Below are 15267 nucleotides of genomic sequence, written 5' to 3' on the forward strand. Positions count from 1 at the left end.
AAGTACGATTTTATTACAGGCACGAACTTAATTTTATATTTTTATGCGAGAATTGTTTAATTAAGGGGCCACCAATTAAAATAGACACTTATCCATTTGTCATTATACAAGGAAGAAGACAATCAATTTTGTAATTTTAGGATTTTTGAAAGATAAGCAACTCCAAATTTTGCATCAAGTTTTGGACCGTTCATTATTGCGACTAGTGAATTCTCGTTATTCATTCGTATGCAAAAAACAGGACTGAATAAATTGGTGGCATATGATTTGCACCACCGAACGGAATTGCACTGAAAAGCGATAGCAAATTTGCAATTTGATTCTTTAAAAATTGTGCAAATTTTGGACCAGTTCAATTTTTACAATACATATTTATAACCGAAGAATCTTGGGCATAAATTAACATTGGAAAATTACTTGGGAAAAAAGTCGGGTGATTAAATTTCTACCGTACAATTTGGACGAGCCCCGAGCGGAAGTGAGTTTCACCTCTGTCTGAGCGTCTCATGTGTAAGCGATTAGGGCCAATTCATGTTGATTTATCTGCCAACACGAAGCCAATTACGAGTCACTTTTTGTTTTGTGGGGCTTCTCCAAACTTTTCCACGAGAGCACATTCAGCGAGACGAGATCTCCGCTCGAGAGTCGCTTTATTCAAGAATTTCACACATTACTTGAGCAGATTTTAGAGAGAGCTCTTCTTGTGCTCACGCACAATGGGGCCGCCCAATGGTAGGAAATGCTATAAATTCTTATATGACTTGTTTTGAACTATTTTTGCATATTTGATGGTTTGGGGTCTATGAAAAAAGATGAAAAAAGGGGGAGGATCGTATCAATTTTTTGGACCAGACCCCTCGCACCCAGGGGCTGTTCATCTGTATGATGCCGCAAACCGATCACGATTATCTAGAAAGTCTGTTTAAATGATATTTTTTAGTGTGCAAATTTCGGCTATTTGGGCTACATTTTTGACGATTTTGAAAAAATTCCTGCTGCCAAACGAGGCGTGTAATCATCAATTCTCTTTTTTGGGGTGACAGTCCAATTTAGGTAGCGTCGTTTGAGATATCTACGAACCCAGGAATGCGGTCGCGCACTGCGCCACAAGGTCTCAAAGTGGGCGCAAAACGCAAAATTTCGATGTTTGAACGCCGATAACTTTGCTCTGGAGCGTCGTACGTTGATGTAATTTATATGAATTTGGGTCGGCATTCAATGATCTATCGAATGCAGTAGTCTTCAAAGCCACACCTCCTAATGTGGCGATAACTCCTCCCCAGGGGGTGTGGTTACACTAAAATCATACAATGCGTATTTTCGGACCCCAAACCATCAAATATGTAAAAATAGTTCAAAACAAGTCATATAAGAATTTATAGCATTTCCTACCATTGGGCGGCCCCATTGTGTCACGGTTTGAGGAGGAGGAGGAGGAAATAAATAAGAAATAAAACCCCTTGGCACCCGTTCAAGACGTGGATTGAGAAGAAATAAATAGGACAAAAGTGGGAGAAAGAATCAAATTGAAAAGCAATCTAGTACATGTGCAGATTCGGATGTATGTTTTTAAAAGGGCTGTGCGAAAAGGATGGATGGGACGGACCGTAATATGTAAATGTGGTAATATAAGAAATCACATGTAACAAAGGGGTGAAACTCGAGGGGTGTGGTCTGACATGCCCATCTTCGAATTCGTCGTACCCATAAAAATTAGAAACACGTGGCAAAAAACCGCATGTCCAAATTCGCATCTGTTCAAGTGTCATCGGACCAATAGAGTAGACAGACAAACGGACACTACGATCTTATAAAGAGGTGAAACGCATTAATAAACACTGCAAAGTTATTGATGGCAAAAGTTGCATTTACACTTTTCTGATTTGTAACTTGCGCCCATGTTAGAGTTTATCAATGACGCAAGTTACCAAAGAGTGAAGTAGATATAAACCTGAAGCTTTCTATATTGTTTTATGGAGAATTATATATTTTTACGAATTATGTCTGTATAAAAACCGTTACCGACTCGGTGACAATTTTGTTGTCCAGAGTTGTGACGTGATAAGTACGTAGTTGAGGAGGGAGGCGAGGTGAAAAATATGGGTGACATCCTTTATGCAGGAGAGGCATGATCTTTTTCATGGGCTTTTGCTGCCCTGAGAGAATGGTTTTGGTTTAGTGGGCACGGGGTTAAAAATTAGCACGGTCTAATTGCTCGCCAAGTTTCGACGGAATGGAACTGTTTACAGAACAATCCAAAATGCAAGAATGCGGAAAATTGAGAAAGGAGGATTTTATGTAAAGGGTTTTAAGTTTCTGGGTAAAAAAAATGTGTGCAAAAGGTGGAACAACTTGACTTTTAAGAATTTTAAGAAAAATTGTACAAGTAAAAAGTCGATCTAATTTACGCGAATTAAATTAAATATGAAAAGATTGTATACAAAGATCCTAGGGGTGTACAGCATCAATAAAAATGATGTATTTTCAAAAATTATAAAGATTTTGTAAAGAAAGAAATTCAAATTTTTTTAAATCAAATTGGAATGGATCTTATCAAAATTTTGGTTTTTTTTATTTTGTGAGGAAAAATGTAGAAATATTTGGAAACTTTAATTTGGTAAATTGTAGAAGTAAAATGTCTCTATTTTATTTGTGTGGAATAAAGTAATACTTAAAATGTGCGTAGATGACTTGGTGATCATTGGGAAAATGTTTGAAATTGCAATAAAAATGGAAGATTTATTTTTCCGCAAAAATTTTGTGCGAAAAATAACAATTTCACATTTTGAGATACATTGATAAATGCGAAACGGTTATCCTTTTCCTTTAAAATGTTGCCCTTTATTTAAACCGGATCGTAAATAAATTAGTGTTTGTCCTTGAATTTGATATCATAAGTTCACCTTGATTATGTCCGAAAATACCCGGGTAGCCATGCAGGGTTGGGTTGGGTGCGGGTGTTTGTGGTGAATAAATAGTGGGATAAAGCTAAATATAAATCGGTCGGGTAGATCAATGATGGCTTTGGTGGTGAAATCAAGAACGAACGAGCGATATCCTGAATTAACCCCTCGCTTAATTAATGATGAAGCGATATGCGGAAATGAAAATGGGAAAATAAAAGTGGTGCATACTAACTACCCGGATTCCTACATATATACCCGGGAGTCAACATTTTTCGGACACACACCCACCCACCACACAACCACTTCTATTTATAATTGGGCCTGTGCCATTCCTATCTATCTGCAGAGAGAGAGAGAGCTGCGAAACTGATTAGTTGGGTTAGTGGATTTGCATATGCGAAAATGGAAATCAGATTGGGTCTGAACTATGACTGTATGCAGAGGAGGGAAGTAAATGCGAAAATGGAATTAAATATTTTGGTATGCGGCATGATGCGGAAGATGCGACGGTTTCTGGTAATTTGCGAAAATAATGGGGAAATAATTTGCACAATTATGTACGACTAGATTACCCCTCCCCCCCAACCGGCGCTCCGCGCCTGAGCTACGCCACGTGATGATAACAATAATTACAAAACTTTCACTTTTTTAAGCAATTAATTTATTGATTTATTAACTTGGTTATAAATTGACATGCAAAATTAATAATTCTGTCGTTATCTTTTAACTTTGGGTCATAGAAAATAATTCAAATTGTGAAATTGACGGAGACTCTGATGATTATGTATGTGGAGTAATGAATGTAACAGTCAAATGTCGGCCGAATCATCTCGTAGAATCTCGTCCTGTAAAAACAATATGATAAATAAGGACAACCTAATAAAAAATAATTGAAAAACACTCTTTGAAATTCAGTATTAAAATAATGCCACAGGGTATTCATATACGACTCTACTGGTGGTTTCTACTGAACATTTGTCTGGTCTCTGTCCTGCTCTTATAAGGACCGAATAATACTGATAGCTCGGTATTAAAGTTCTATAAAAACGGTTACAAATTTTTTACGGACCGGAATAATTTAAATACCATGCGGTATCAACTTTAATACCGGTAAATTAATACCTCAGTGACTATACCAGATTTCTATCAGGGCACTACTCACCTCATCCATTGGAAGGGCACCGTCGACGGGTTGTTGACCTGCTGGTGGCGAGGATGGCGCGGGCGGAGTGTTTGACGGCCCCGAGGGGTAGTCGGTCCCGCTGCGGCAGCCGCGGCAGGCTGCCGAATTGAGGAGGCACGGCCAGCTCTAGGGCGCACAAACCCTCCGCGGGCCTGTATGATAGCGGCCCACTCGCGGGCTGCGATCCTCTGCTGAGTGGACATGGGGGCTTCAGTCTGTTCCCCACAAATTGTACAGAATGAGACCACTCCTAAAAATATTAAAGAATGAAATGTAATAATATGTTATTACATTTCATCATGTTAAACTTGTACATGACACAAATAAAATGAAATACGTATTTTTTATCACTCAAAACTTGACCTCAGTATCCAACGCCACAAAATGACAACAATTCTGATTCTGCAAGATTAACCACTAATTTTTTCAGACAACCTTCGTGACAAATTTTCTATCAATGTCTTGATAATGAATGGCAGATAGCATTCGAAATATGACAAAGAAAGAACCATTTTCTGAACATCAATTAGCGCTCGGGATGTGTTCTCGTCAATATCAAACTCCTGCAGATAGTCTACGATAAAGTGTTGCTGAAATGTATTCCAAATGTTTAATGGCTCTGAAGGTCCACAGAAAACACAAATAAACACAAACAATTGCCTTAGTTGCTTGGGCATCTGAGAAATGCATGCCTCCGTCAGTGAGTTGTGCCATTCCAAATCATCCGCGAAGCAATTGCCTTGCTCGACACGCTTCTTTGAACGTTTCATAAATTACCCCATCAAACGTGCGCAAATCTTCAAATGAGCATGCTCCAGGTACATGGTTAAGAAGCATTCTTAAATGAAATCTTTCAATGTCTTTAGGGCTCACTGAATACATTCTACTGATAACACGTTCGCCTTTCGAGACTTGGCATCTTGCTTTCCATGCATTTTGGGAAAATGTGTATGCTTTAGGAATATCAGGATATAGTACCCCGTGTGCAGTAGAACTTGCTTTATTTAGCTCAAGCCACGCAAGTAAATGACTCTTTTTGGTTCTAGCTTTGTCCAGAGCAACCTGTTCCACATTTTTAAGGAAATATACAGGCTGCAAGTTTTCCAAATGCACTGCTAATCGAAAAACTGTGTGCGATTTCTCATGCATTCGCTTTTCTAATAGACGCCACATCGCCTCAGGTACCGAAACGTATCTTGCGTCAAGGAAAGTGGTTATTTCGTCCCAATGCAAGACGTTTGGCTCATCTTGTTTCAGTTCCACATTAGCGCAATCATGACCTTTGTATACATATTTAAATAGATATTTGATTGACTTGATCGAGCTGCATATTTCAACGTTTATATGAGCGTCGTATCGCTTTGTCAAGTAAGGATTGTAAGGAACAATCCACCGATTGTCAACTTCAATCCCTCTAGTTTCAAAACTATTGCCATTGTTCCGCCGACGATAAATTGGATAACCATCAACATTCTTTTTTGTTTCCAATTTAAATTTTTTTGGGTAGCCTTTTGTGCATTCCCGGTCCTCCATGCAGGGGCTATAAGGGTTTATTTCCCCGCACGGGCCATGCACCATTGATGACTTAACAGTTTTATATAGGGCGGGATCAACAACGGGGTCAGGTAGTTCAGCACAAACTATTTTATCAATATCTTCAATTTGTCTGATTTGATCTTCATCTGCCAAATGCACCAGCAAGTGCATGTGAGGAAGACCGCGTTTTTGGAATTCTATTACATAAATATACGCATCTACTCGGCCAAAGATTCCATCTTTTGTAATTTCTTTCAGCAATAATTTTTTTTCTTTCTATCGAATACTCTTGCAACAATATCCGGCCTATTATTTCCGTGCTGTCCCGGAAGTAGATTGGATTTTATTTCTGGCCACTTCGGATTGCAAGTAAATGTAATAAATAATGATGGTTTTCCGTATTCTCTAACAATTGTCATGGCATCTTGAAAATTTTGTTGCATTGCCCTTGGGCTCCCTATAAAGGTTGATGGTAATATTACGGGCACTCCTGCCTGAACTCCAGCTTCTGCAGCTAAAGAGTGTACATGATCCATAAGTCCTAAATATGATTCAACCCGCAGGTCTTTCTGATTGTTACGAAGGTAGTCAAGCCGACTACTTTCCACTTTCACATAAGCATCAACAATGTACTGCTGTAGGAGTTTCCCTGCATAGAATATAGGGCTAAACTCTTCCCTCACGGAGAGTCGAAAACTGTAAAATTGAAGCTGTGAATATTTCGTCCTGTCAGTAGTAGTCCACCCTTTGTCACCGTGAGGAAATAGCAATACGTATGACATAGGATCGCAATTTGGATTCAATTGGTGGATATTGATTAGGGATTTTCCTTTCGGGTGAATGCATATATCCCTATTACTTGGTGGAGCGCCATCGCTACTCGCAAAAACAATAGCAATTTCATTGGCCCTTGGCGCGTTATATCTCGCAGAGTGTTGTTCAGCATTTGGTTTTGTATCTTGAATATACATTCGGACAGAACAAGCAGCTTCTGAACCGTATGTGTGCTTAATTTGATCCTCATACTCGTTCATCATTTTAAATGCACCTGCAAACGGGTTTATTTGTCGAATCTCTTCATCTAAGTTTTTCATAACTAAAGCAGAGCAATTTCTATTAGCAGAAATTTGCATCCGCTCTTCAGCTGCTATTGAGGAATCTAATACGTACATTTGCGGAAATGATCTCCTGCCGTTTTCAGGGTGCATATTTGAAGTCAGGTGATGGATGGTACCATGAATTTTATAGACGTACGGACCGTGGCCCTCTGGAACTTCTATTCTAGCACCCATTGATGCAAATGAGAGCGCACTATTGTATGAACGAATATTATCACGGAATGATTTTGCTGCAGTTGTTTGGCCAGTCATTAAAGTGCCCATATAATTTGGATAGGTTGATAGCTTAGATTAGCTTTTCCATTATGAAAACAATGGGAGTATGTTCCCTTTCCTTCCTTTGTACATTCCAGTTTAAAATGGAGTGCATTACATGTCAGACATTTCTGGTTCATATTCCCACAGCAGTGTACTTGAATTTGTTTAGTATTTTCACCAGTTCTGCCTACGCGTGATGCTGGGCATTTTTTGGCAGCAGTATTTTTTAGTCGATGGATCCTTTCAACCTCTGTTTCATTTCTTCGTACATTTCGATGCTTTTCACGTCGGCCTTCTAAATGGGTGGAACGTGCTTCAGGGGTTGCATTCTCCCGTGCCTTACATTCATTTTCACGTCGTTTTTCGGCACGTTTGGAATGCGCATTAAGTGTTTCATTTGCCCCGCATTGACCTCTTGTCTACGCTGGGTTTCTAATCGGCGGGAATGTTCATCGTCTGTTTCTTTAGCACGTCGGTTTGCATTATATTCCCTTTGATATTTAAGGCGTTTGGTTCGACTTTCCTCTGATTCATTCTTACGCTTCGGTGCCATACTATTTTTTTCAGCAATTTTATTTTCAGCTTATTTGAAGAATCTAATTTTTAAGCTTTTTTGCAATTTTATTTTCAGTTTTTTTGCAAATTTAACTTTAAGCTTTTTTGCAAATTTAACTTTAAGCTTTTTTGCAATTTTATTTTCAGCTTTTTTGCAAATTTAATTTTAAGCTTTTTTGCAATTTTATTTTCAGCTTTTTTGCAAATTTAATTGTAAGCTTTTTTGCAAATTTAATTTTCAGCTTTTTTGCAAATTTAATTTCAAGCTTTTTTGCAATTTAATTTTCAGCTTTTTTGCAAATTTAATTTCAAGCTTTTTTGCAATTTAATTTTCAGCTTTTTTGCAAATTTAATTTTAAGCTTTTTTGCAATTTTATTTTCAGTGTTTTTGCAATTTTTGTTTTCAGTACAGTGTGGTCTTGCAATTTTTTTAAATTAAAAACAAACTGCACATTTATAATCCAGTCGCCGAACAGCTTGAATAGTTCATATAAAGATGGGATTCAGTGCAGTGTGGTCTTGCAATTTTTTTAAACTAAAAACAAACTGTGCACTTTTATAATCCAGTCGCTGAACAGCATGTACATATAAAGGATATAGGGATACTTGGGTATGGGCATATATATCCTGCGGTGTAAAATGCATGGTTGCCATTGCCGACTGAGAACGTCGGGGAGGGAGAGAGAGAGAGAGCGAGCGAAGGAGAACGTGGCAACGTCACAACCCAACTTCGGACGTACCATGCAAATGAAAATAGGTATACAGATCTGTAGTTTGTGTACGGAAACCAATTGTAATTTGGGAGTGTACGTATGTATGGAAATGAAAGGGAAAGTTTGTACATGGTTGATTGATTTATGAAAATAATTATTTGGGATTTTAGATTGCACAAATTCAGTGCATTTTTTTGTGATGAGAAGATTTGCATGATTATTTGGCACCGGTGGCGAGCCAAATTTTGTTGAGGTCTGGAATTTTGAAAATTCTTTGAATTTGCACATCTTTTCCTGTTTCTGATTGATGAATAAAAATTCGTGTGAATTTCCACGTTCTTTTTTTCGTGGCGGAAATATATTGCAGAATTATTTTTCTCAGTTGGTGTTTAACGAAGCCAATCATTATTTTGCCAATTTATGAAAATTTAAGGGAAAAATCTGTAGATGTTTTTTTCTGCTGGTATTTGTAGAATTTTTGGCCACTGCTAGAAGAGCCGAGTAGATTTAACGAATCCAATTATCACTTGATCTGAACAAATGTGCTAATCAATCAATTAGTTTTGTTATCAGGAAGGAGAGAGGAAAAGAGGGAAAATAATTGGCCGAGTCGCGAGCTGGTGTCCGGTGGAGGAGTGGTGTGTGTGTGTGTGCTCTATTTGGCTCACTTTCTCTCCACTGCTTTCACCCAGGCTAACTAACGCGGTGCAGGTCCAAGTGGAGGAAAAATGCGGATCGACGCATGTCCTGCACACGGTAACGGTAAATAATGTGGGAAGAAAATAAAGTATCTAGGGTACAGGGTTACCCAATTCTTGGCGGAAGAGTGTACTCAGTTTGTTATGCAAGATTTGAATTTTGTGTGAAAAATGGATATTGGTAAGTTGTAGAAAATTTGAATTTGGAAAATTTGAGGGAAATTTTCGGGAATAATTATTGCCGGTTTTTTGACCGATGGTCGAATAATTGTGCAAGAAATTCAAAATTGTGGGCAATTTACAGATCCTGATACTCCACAATTTTTTAAAAACAATTATGGACAATAAATCCTTCACAAAACTGGTTGCTAATTTTTTACCGAATTGGTCACAGTGGAGAGACTAAGTTTGCTACCGAACTGGTAATGATTTGTGGTCACAGAGTAACAAAAATTGTGGAAGACGTTAAATTTTTACGAGAAATCTCATGCAAAATTTGAATTTTTTCTAAAAATTGAATCAACAACAGGAATTATTGGCCGTAAATCGTTACAAATTTAGTTCCCCGATTAATTAGAGTGTGGACTTGGCAGGGAGTGTGTAGCGGAGTGAAAGAGAGAAAAAGTCGCCTCGTCAGGAAATGAAGGTGACGAGGAGCGAAGCGAGGAGAAATTGGTATTCTTCTTTCCTCCTGGTAAGAACATGGGGAGGACAATTGCTCACAAATCCGAGGGACGAGCTTACGTTGGAATTAAGCCGATTTATTTATCACCCTGCTGGACTCCTCGGATGTGGACAATATGTGTCAATTCAGATTAAAGAGCTCCGACCCTCCTAATCCCCTAAATACTCGTTATTACTGTCCACTTCTGTCCCCGCTCCTCTACGTGACGACGAGGCTGGAAATCAAGGGCCGCGGAAGGGTGCGGACAGAGGGGCAATGTCCCCATGGTTATTCGATGTCCCCATCATCTGCCCAGCTTGTGTACACCCCTCCCTCCCCCTATCCCACAATGTTAACGTCCCCACGGCTTCCCGCAGCCACTGGTGGGAAATAATCCATTATTTGCACTGCGTAATCTCTGCAGGATGGGAAATAAATAATCGCCAATTTGCGGGGCATGGCATGATGGAAATGTGCTCTTTTTTGGTGTCAGTGAGAGGAAGCAGAATTGATTTGGTGGGTTGACGCTGTGGCTTTTGAAATTCATTTAATTTGGTGGCACGTCACGTCATGCCAGCCTTGTTAAAGTGTCACTCGAGATGGATTCTGGAAGCTGGTACATCGTAGATATGGATGTATGTCAATCAAATGAGGGTGGATCCTTGAGGGAAATGGTGGTGGTGTGAATTATTGGCGAGATAATGAGATGACGAGGAGAGAATGAAATGGATATCGGGTGAGTGAAAGTCGATCTCGATTCGGGGAAGGGAGAATGTTTGATGGAGAGAGATGGAGGCATAATTTGGGTAAAATTTTGAAGTTTTTTACCGTGAAATTTTGGACTTTGAGACTTTTTAACTGTTTGTCTTCTTATCGGCTAGTTTGGAGAGAATGTGCGATGGAGAGAGGCGTAATTTGAGAAAATTAGTACGAAATATGGAAGTTTTTAGAAATCAGGTAAAGTTTAGAGTTTCTTTATTTCGAAAAATGGCCCAAAGGCCCCAATGCTGCAACTTTGGTAAAAGAAGGAAATAGTGTCCCACGGAAGGGGTGGTCTAGTTCCTGACATTGACAGAAGTCGCCGAAGTAGTGTCACACTTGAATAGGTCGAGGAGTTAGGCGCAGGTGAGCGAAATTAAATCAATTCATGATACTTAATAATGCGACAGCTTGATATTATTATAAAAAAACATTAATTTATATTTAAATTATCAAAATTTCAGCACACTCGTCCCAGCCAGCGATTAATTTCAATATTAGTGGTACCGACGAGGATCAGTTACAATCACAGCTGAATTATACGGTCACCAGTCAAGGTTTAAATTTCACTATTATAATAGGCATATTATGTACTTATATTTTTAATAGAGTGAGATATTATGTATTTAAAGGGTTTGAGGTCAACGTCTTGAGTTATCTGATCGACATTAAGGCAGAAGTAGGTAGATTATCAGCTCAAGTGGCGGCGCTAGCAGCCGGATGTGACTCTGCAGATACCGACGAGGAATTTCAACCTCCGATTGCTACAGAGGACCAACTTACGGAAATAGAGATAAAGTTGGATGATCGTGCGGCAAGAAAAATATTGATAAATAATATTCAATTTTATTTATAGCTTGTATGTATGTTTTTGTCAAAATGCGACTAATGCATAATTTTTTATCTATTAGTTTAAACAAATTGTCAAAGTGGGGGGACTTGATATCAAGGATACTGTTGAGCGAGTATTAGCGACGGTTTTTGGTCAATCCATCGCAGAGCAAACGTCTTTAACAGGAAAGAGTAACAAGTTTAACATTTAACATTAACATTTAATAAACTAAAACTCTTCAAAATCGTAGTTGGTAATTATTTAGTTAACTCTAATAGCGTATCAAGTTAATGTTGTCAATTTAATAAGTAGAATATTTGCATAATAATTTCAGATGTTATACTAAAAAATCCCCGATGTTCAAACAATACTCAGAAGGACCTGGAAGTCGAAGCAACGCGTTGGTTCGGCAACGCTAAGATCGTGACGACGGAAGGGATCGGAGACGTAAAGAGAAAAACCCAGCCCACTAATAATTGATCTGCGTAATGGAAGCATCAAAATAGAATTAGTATTGATTTAAGTTCAGGCGGTCAGATTTATTACAATCCACAACATTCAATTCCAATAGTTTCCCCCGAAATAGCAAATAATGAATTTGAATTAGATGAATTTTGTCAGCCAGACTCGGACGACGAGTTTGAAAATGAGGACAAATTTTCTAAATCTTTAGAATTTCAATTTCCGATTATGACAATTTATAATTGAAAAATTGGCAAGTTTTTGATGGAAAGCAGTTTTCCATAAAAAGGGTAATAATGTTGCATTTCTCTCGTCGGAGGAAATTGTTGAAGTTGAATGTTTCATAGACGATAAAAAGTTTCCCGGTAAAAGATATTTAAAGAAATGTGATGCTTATACATTTCCCCTCAGTAGTCATAAGTTAAAATCATTCATTGTTAGCAACCTTAATATAATTTCTGGAGAATTTGAATGTAATTCAATAATTAGTATGGGATATTTAATGCAATGTAGTGATGAATATGTATGTAAATGAAAATGCTGTATTTCTTCATGTAATAAAGTAATATGTAAAAACAAAATGTGTGGTTCAGCCCTGTATTTGCATCAATGGTCCCTGCATGAAAATATAAGCTTGGTCCAAGGCAGGGTGAAGTACGCTCTCGAAGCAGGATACTGAGCTGGACCAGAGTTGAACCAGACTTGCAACAAACACGTAGGGCCAGATCTGTTTAGGCTGTGAGCCCTACTTGCATAAACTATGGCGCTAGTATGGGCCAGATGTGAACCATAGCAGGTTGAAGTCCGGTTGCAAGTCTGGCACTGGACATTCCCCTGATGTCAAATCTGTACGTTGCCCAGACTTTCGTCAAAAGTATGGCCCAGGCAAAGCCCAGGCTTAAAATGTTACTTAACATGTTAACACTAAATTCTCGTGAGATTTCTTGCATCAAATTCATGCATAATTCGTACCTGAGAAATTGTACAAACCCAAAATGCAGTAAACAGGTGCGAGTATATTCACACCAAAGTCGTACCGATTATTCTGCGATAATTTACTAATAAATTAGTATCATTTCTCTATTCGTGATTAAATACGAGTCACGAGTCAGTTATTCTTTTTGCCAATGCGTAACATCACCTCCATCATTTCTTCATTTTTAATTTCCAACTGAAAAATTTGATAGATAGTTACGTTGATCCTATGATAAAAGTTCGTATTACTCAAGTTTAAAGCTGACAACGGGGTGGAGGTTGTGCCGTCTAAGTGGATTTCAAAAGACGTCTCATGGCATGTTGTACGTCGGAAAATACGGTAATTGTATTTTGTTATTGGCTACTTTTTCATTAATATACATATATTTGGGTTATTTATGTAAATATACGCTTTGCTTAATTTATAGACTCGTACGTTGAGAAGCATGTAACGAATGAACCTATCGACCCTAGTGATAAGGACAAACGGCGTCGCCCTCAATCATCAGCAGAATAGCCTGAGGTGAATAATGCGACATATCTCAGGAATGCATTTTAATTTAGTCTTTCTCCATACGCTGTAAGTGCGTATTCTGCCGATTAATAACTACAAATATTTTTGTATCCGAATTTGCAACTATGTTTTAATTAGTTAAGTATTTGGAGACAACATTATTGTAGAAATACATCAGATTAATTTACAATAAATAAATAATAATGGAAATATGAGTAATACGTGTAAATGAATTTGTATTAATTTCATGCGTACCATTAACACACAATTAGCAATAGATTCGCACTAAATTCGTACTAAATTCTCACTCCATTAATGCGTATTAATCATCACAAAATTTACACAAAATTCGTACATAGTTGTTTGTGTTAATTTTGTGCATATTTTGTGCAAGCAAAGTTGTATTGAAAATTTTTTGGTATGAATTTTGTACATGCGACTTGTACAAAATTATTACGAATCAGCTTCACATTTTAACGTTAAATATGCATTAATCTAGAAGTACAAATTTAGTACATTAGATGCAGATTTTGGTTGCTTGACAAGGATTTGATGCAAATTGTTATTGGAGGAGAGATTTTCTAGCGTAATTTAGTAGTTGAAAGTAAAGTGACATCCCTCACGGCACTGTGGAGAGTTTAGCAAAGTTCCATTTGCTCGTAAATTATGTGCCCTGTAAAATGTTATGTGTTGCTCTCGCCCGTGGAAAATTAAGCTGCCTCGTTTTATGGAAGTTCGTTCATCGCCACAAATAAAAGACCGGGTTGGGAGGAGGAAATTTTGGGCAAAATTTCCATGTACCAAAACCCAAACTGTAGAGATAAAATTATTTGTCGCTTTAAACGCAAAAAATAAATCTTGGGAGCATTACGGATCAAATTTTGTCCCAGTTTAAGACGAAATACGCGACTATAAAATAATCGAGTGAAGTCCCCAGTTTTTGCTAAAATGCTCTCCATGAAGCGAATAATTTTTCGCATTTTTTGCTAAAATCATATTCAAGTGGCGAGTTTCTTTCTATTTGTTGCACAATTTGTTTCAAAAAAGTTGTGAATTTCTCTCATTTTGGGTACAACTCGTTCCAAAAACAAGTAACAAATTCCTCCCGTTTTCCGTTTCTCATTTTCGCTGTTTCGAATTTGGTCACAAACGTGAGTGAATTTCTGCCTTTTTCTCCTGCCCGAAAAAGTTTGCTAATTTCTCCCACTTCTGCACCCTACACCTGGACCTGAGATAAAGAAGGAGGAAGGAACATGTATGGCGAGCGGAGAAAGCAGGCAGGCTTAAAATTTCCTCTTGATTTTCTCCCCTGGCTTGGCCCTCGTCGTAGAAAGGAAGAAAGTGAGAGATTAGAATAAAGTGGGAGTAGCTTTAGTTTGAGTGTATGTTCGTATGTACAAGTGAGTTAGGAGTGAGTTTGGTCGGTGGGTAAGTAAGTAGCAGGCTGGCGTCCCGGGTGGCGTTGGATTGGATTTGGAGAGACGTGGACGTGACACTTTCTCCTCCGCACCTTTCTCTCTCTCGGCGTCCTTGTTAGGTGGACCGTGTCAGAAAACATGTTACGCCGTGAATTTTGAGTAGTCATTACCTCACTCACTCACTCACTCACTCACGGGTCGGCTACTTTAGAAGGGAAAAATAAAACTTGTTAGATCAGCAGCGGCAGGGAAAAGAGTGGGGAAAGTTTTTTCAAGGGAAAAATGTGTTTATTAAAGGGAATTAAATGTAGGGAGTCTTGTTTTTTGGGGAGGATTTTGAAATTTTCAGGGGAAATTTGTACATGAAAAGAGGACAAGTTATGAGATGACTTGAGCACGTGTGTTATGAAAAATTGGGAACAAATTTGGTCCCTCAATATGTATAAAATAAGTTTCTAGAAATTTTGATGGGGAATTTTTAATAGAAAAAACAGAATAGCGGATTCGATTCGATTTTTTATGGATTTTATTTTTGTCATGTTTTTTTAAAAATATTTTTCGCCCGATTTTGTTTGCCAATGTTGCTTTAAAGGCTGACAGGTTGTTCTTCTCTCTCGCAGAACTGAGTTGTCGTTGTCTTATCACTCGAAATAAGTAGAACTACTCAGAATTCTTC

General features: G+C 38.1%; 1 protein-coding gene across 2 annotated transcripts; it reads right to left on the minus strand.

Annotated features, from left to right (window-relative positions):
* Window positions 1–3588: 3588 nt before the first annotated feature.
* Window positions 3589–7633, minus strand: LOC110861863. Of its 2 annotated transcripts, XM_035845023.1 has the most exons (3): window positions 4453–7633; window positions 4069–4339; window positions 3589–3751 (listed from the first exon to the last, which is right to left on the minus strand). In XM_035845023.1, the coding sequence occupies exon 1, from the start codon at window positions 7005–7007 to the stop codon at window positions 5880–5882; it is 1128 nt and encodes a 375-aa protein (XP_035700916.1). In that variant the 5' UTR covers window positions 7008–7633; the 3' UTR covers window positions 3589–3751; window positions 4069–4339; window positions 4453–5879. The 2 variants fall into 2 exon arrangements, with proteins under 2 accessions (XP_035700916.1, XP_035700915.1); XM_035845022.1 differs by having other exon boundaries at window positions 4069–7633.
* Between the last annotated feature and the right edge of the window lie 7634 nt (window positions 7634–15267).

Source organism: Folsomia candida, unplaced genomic scaffold (assembly GCF_002217175.1).
Source record: "Folsomia candida strain VU population unplaced genomic scaffold, ASM221717v1 Fcan01_Sc046, whole genome shotgun sequence".
Taxonomy (NCBI): domain Eukaryota; kingdom Metazoa; phylum Arthropoda; class Collembola; order Entomobryomorpha; family Isotomidae; genus Folsomia; species Folsomia candida.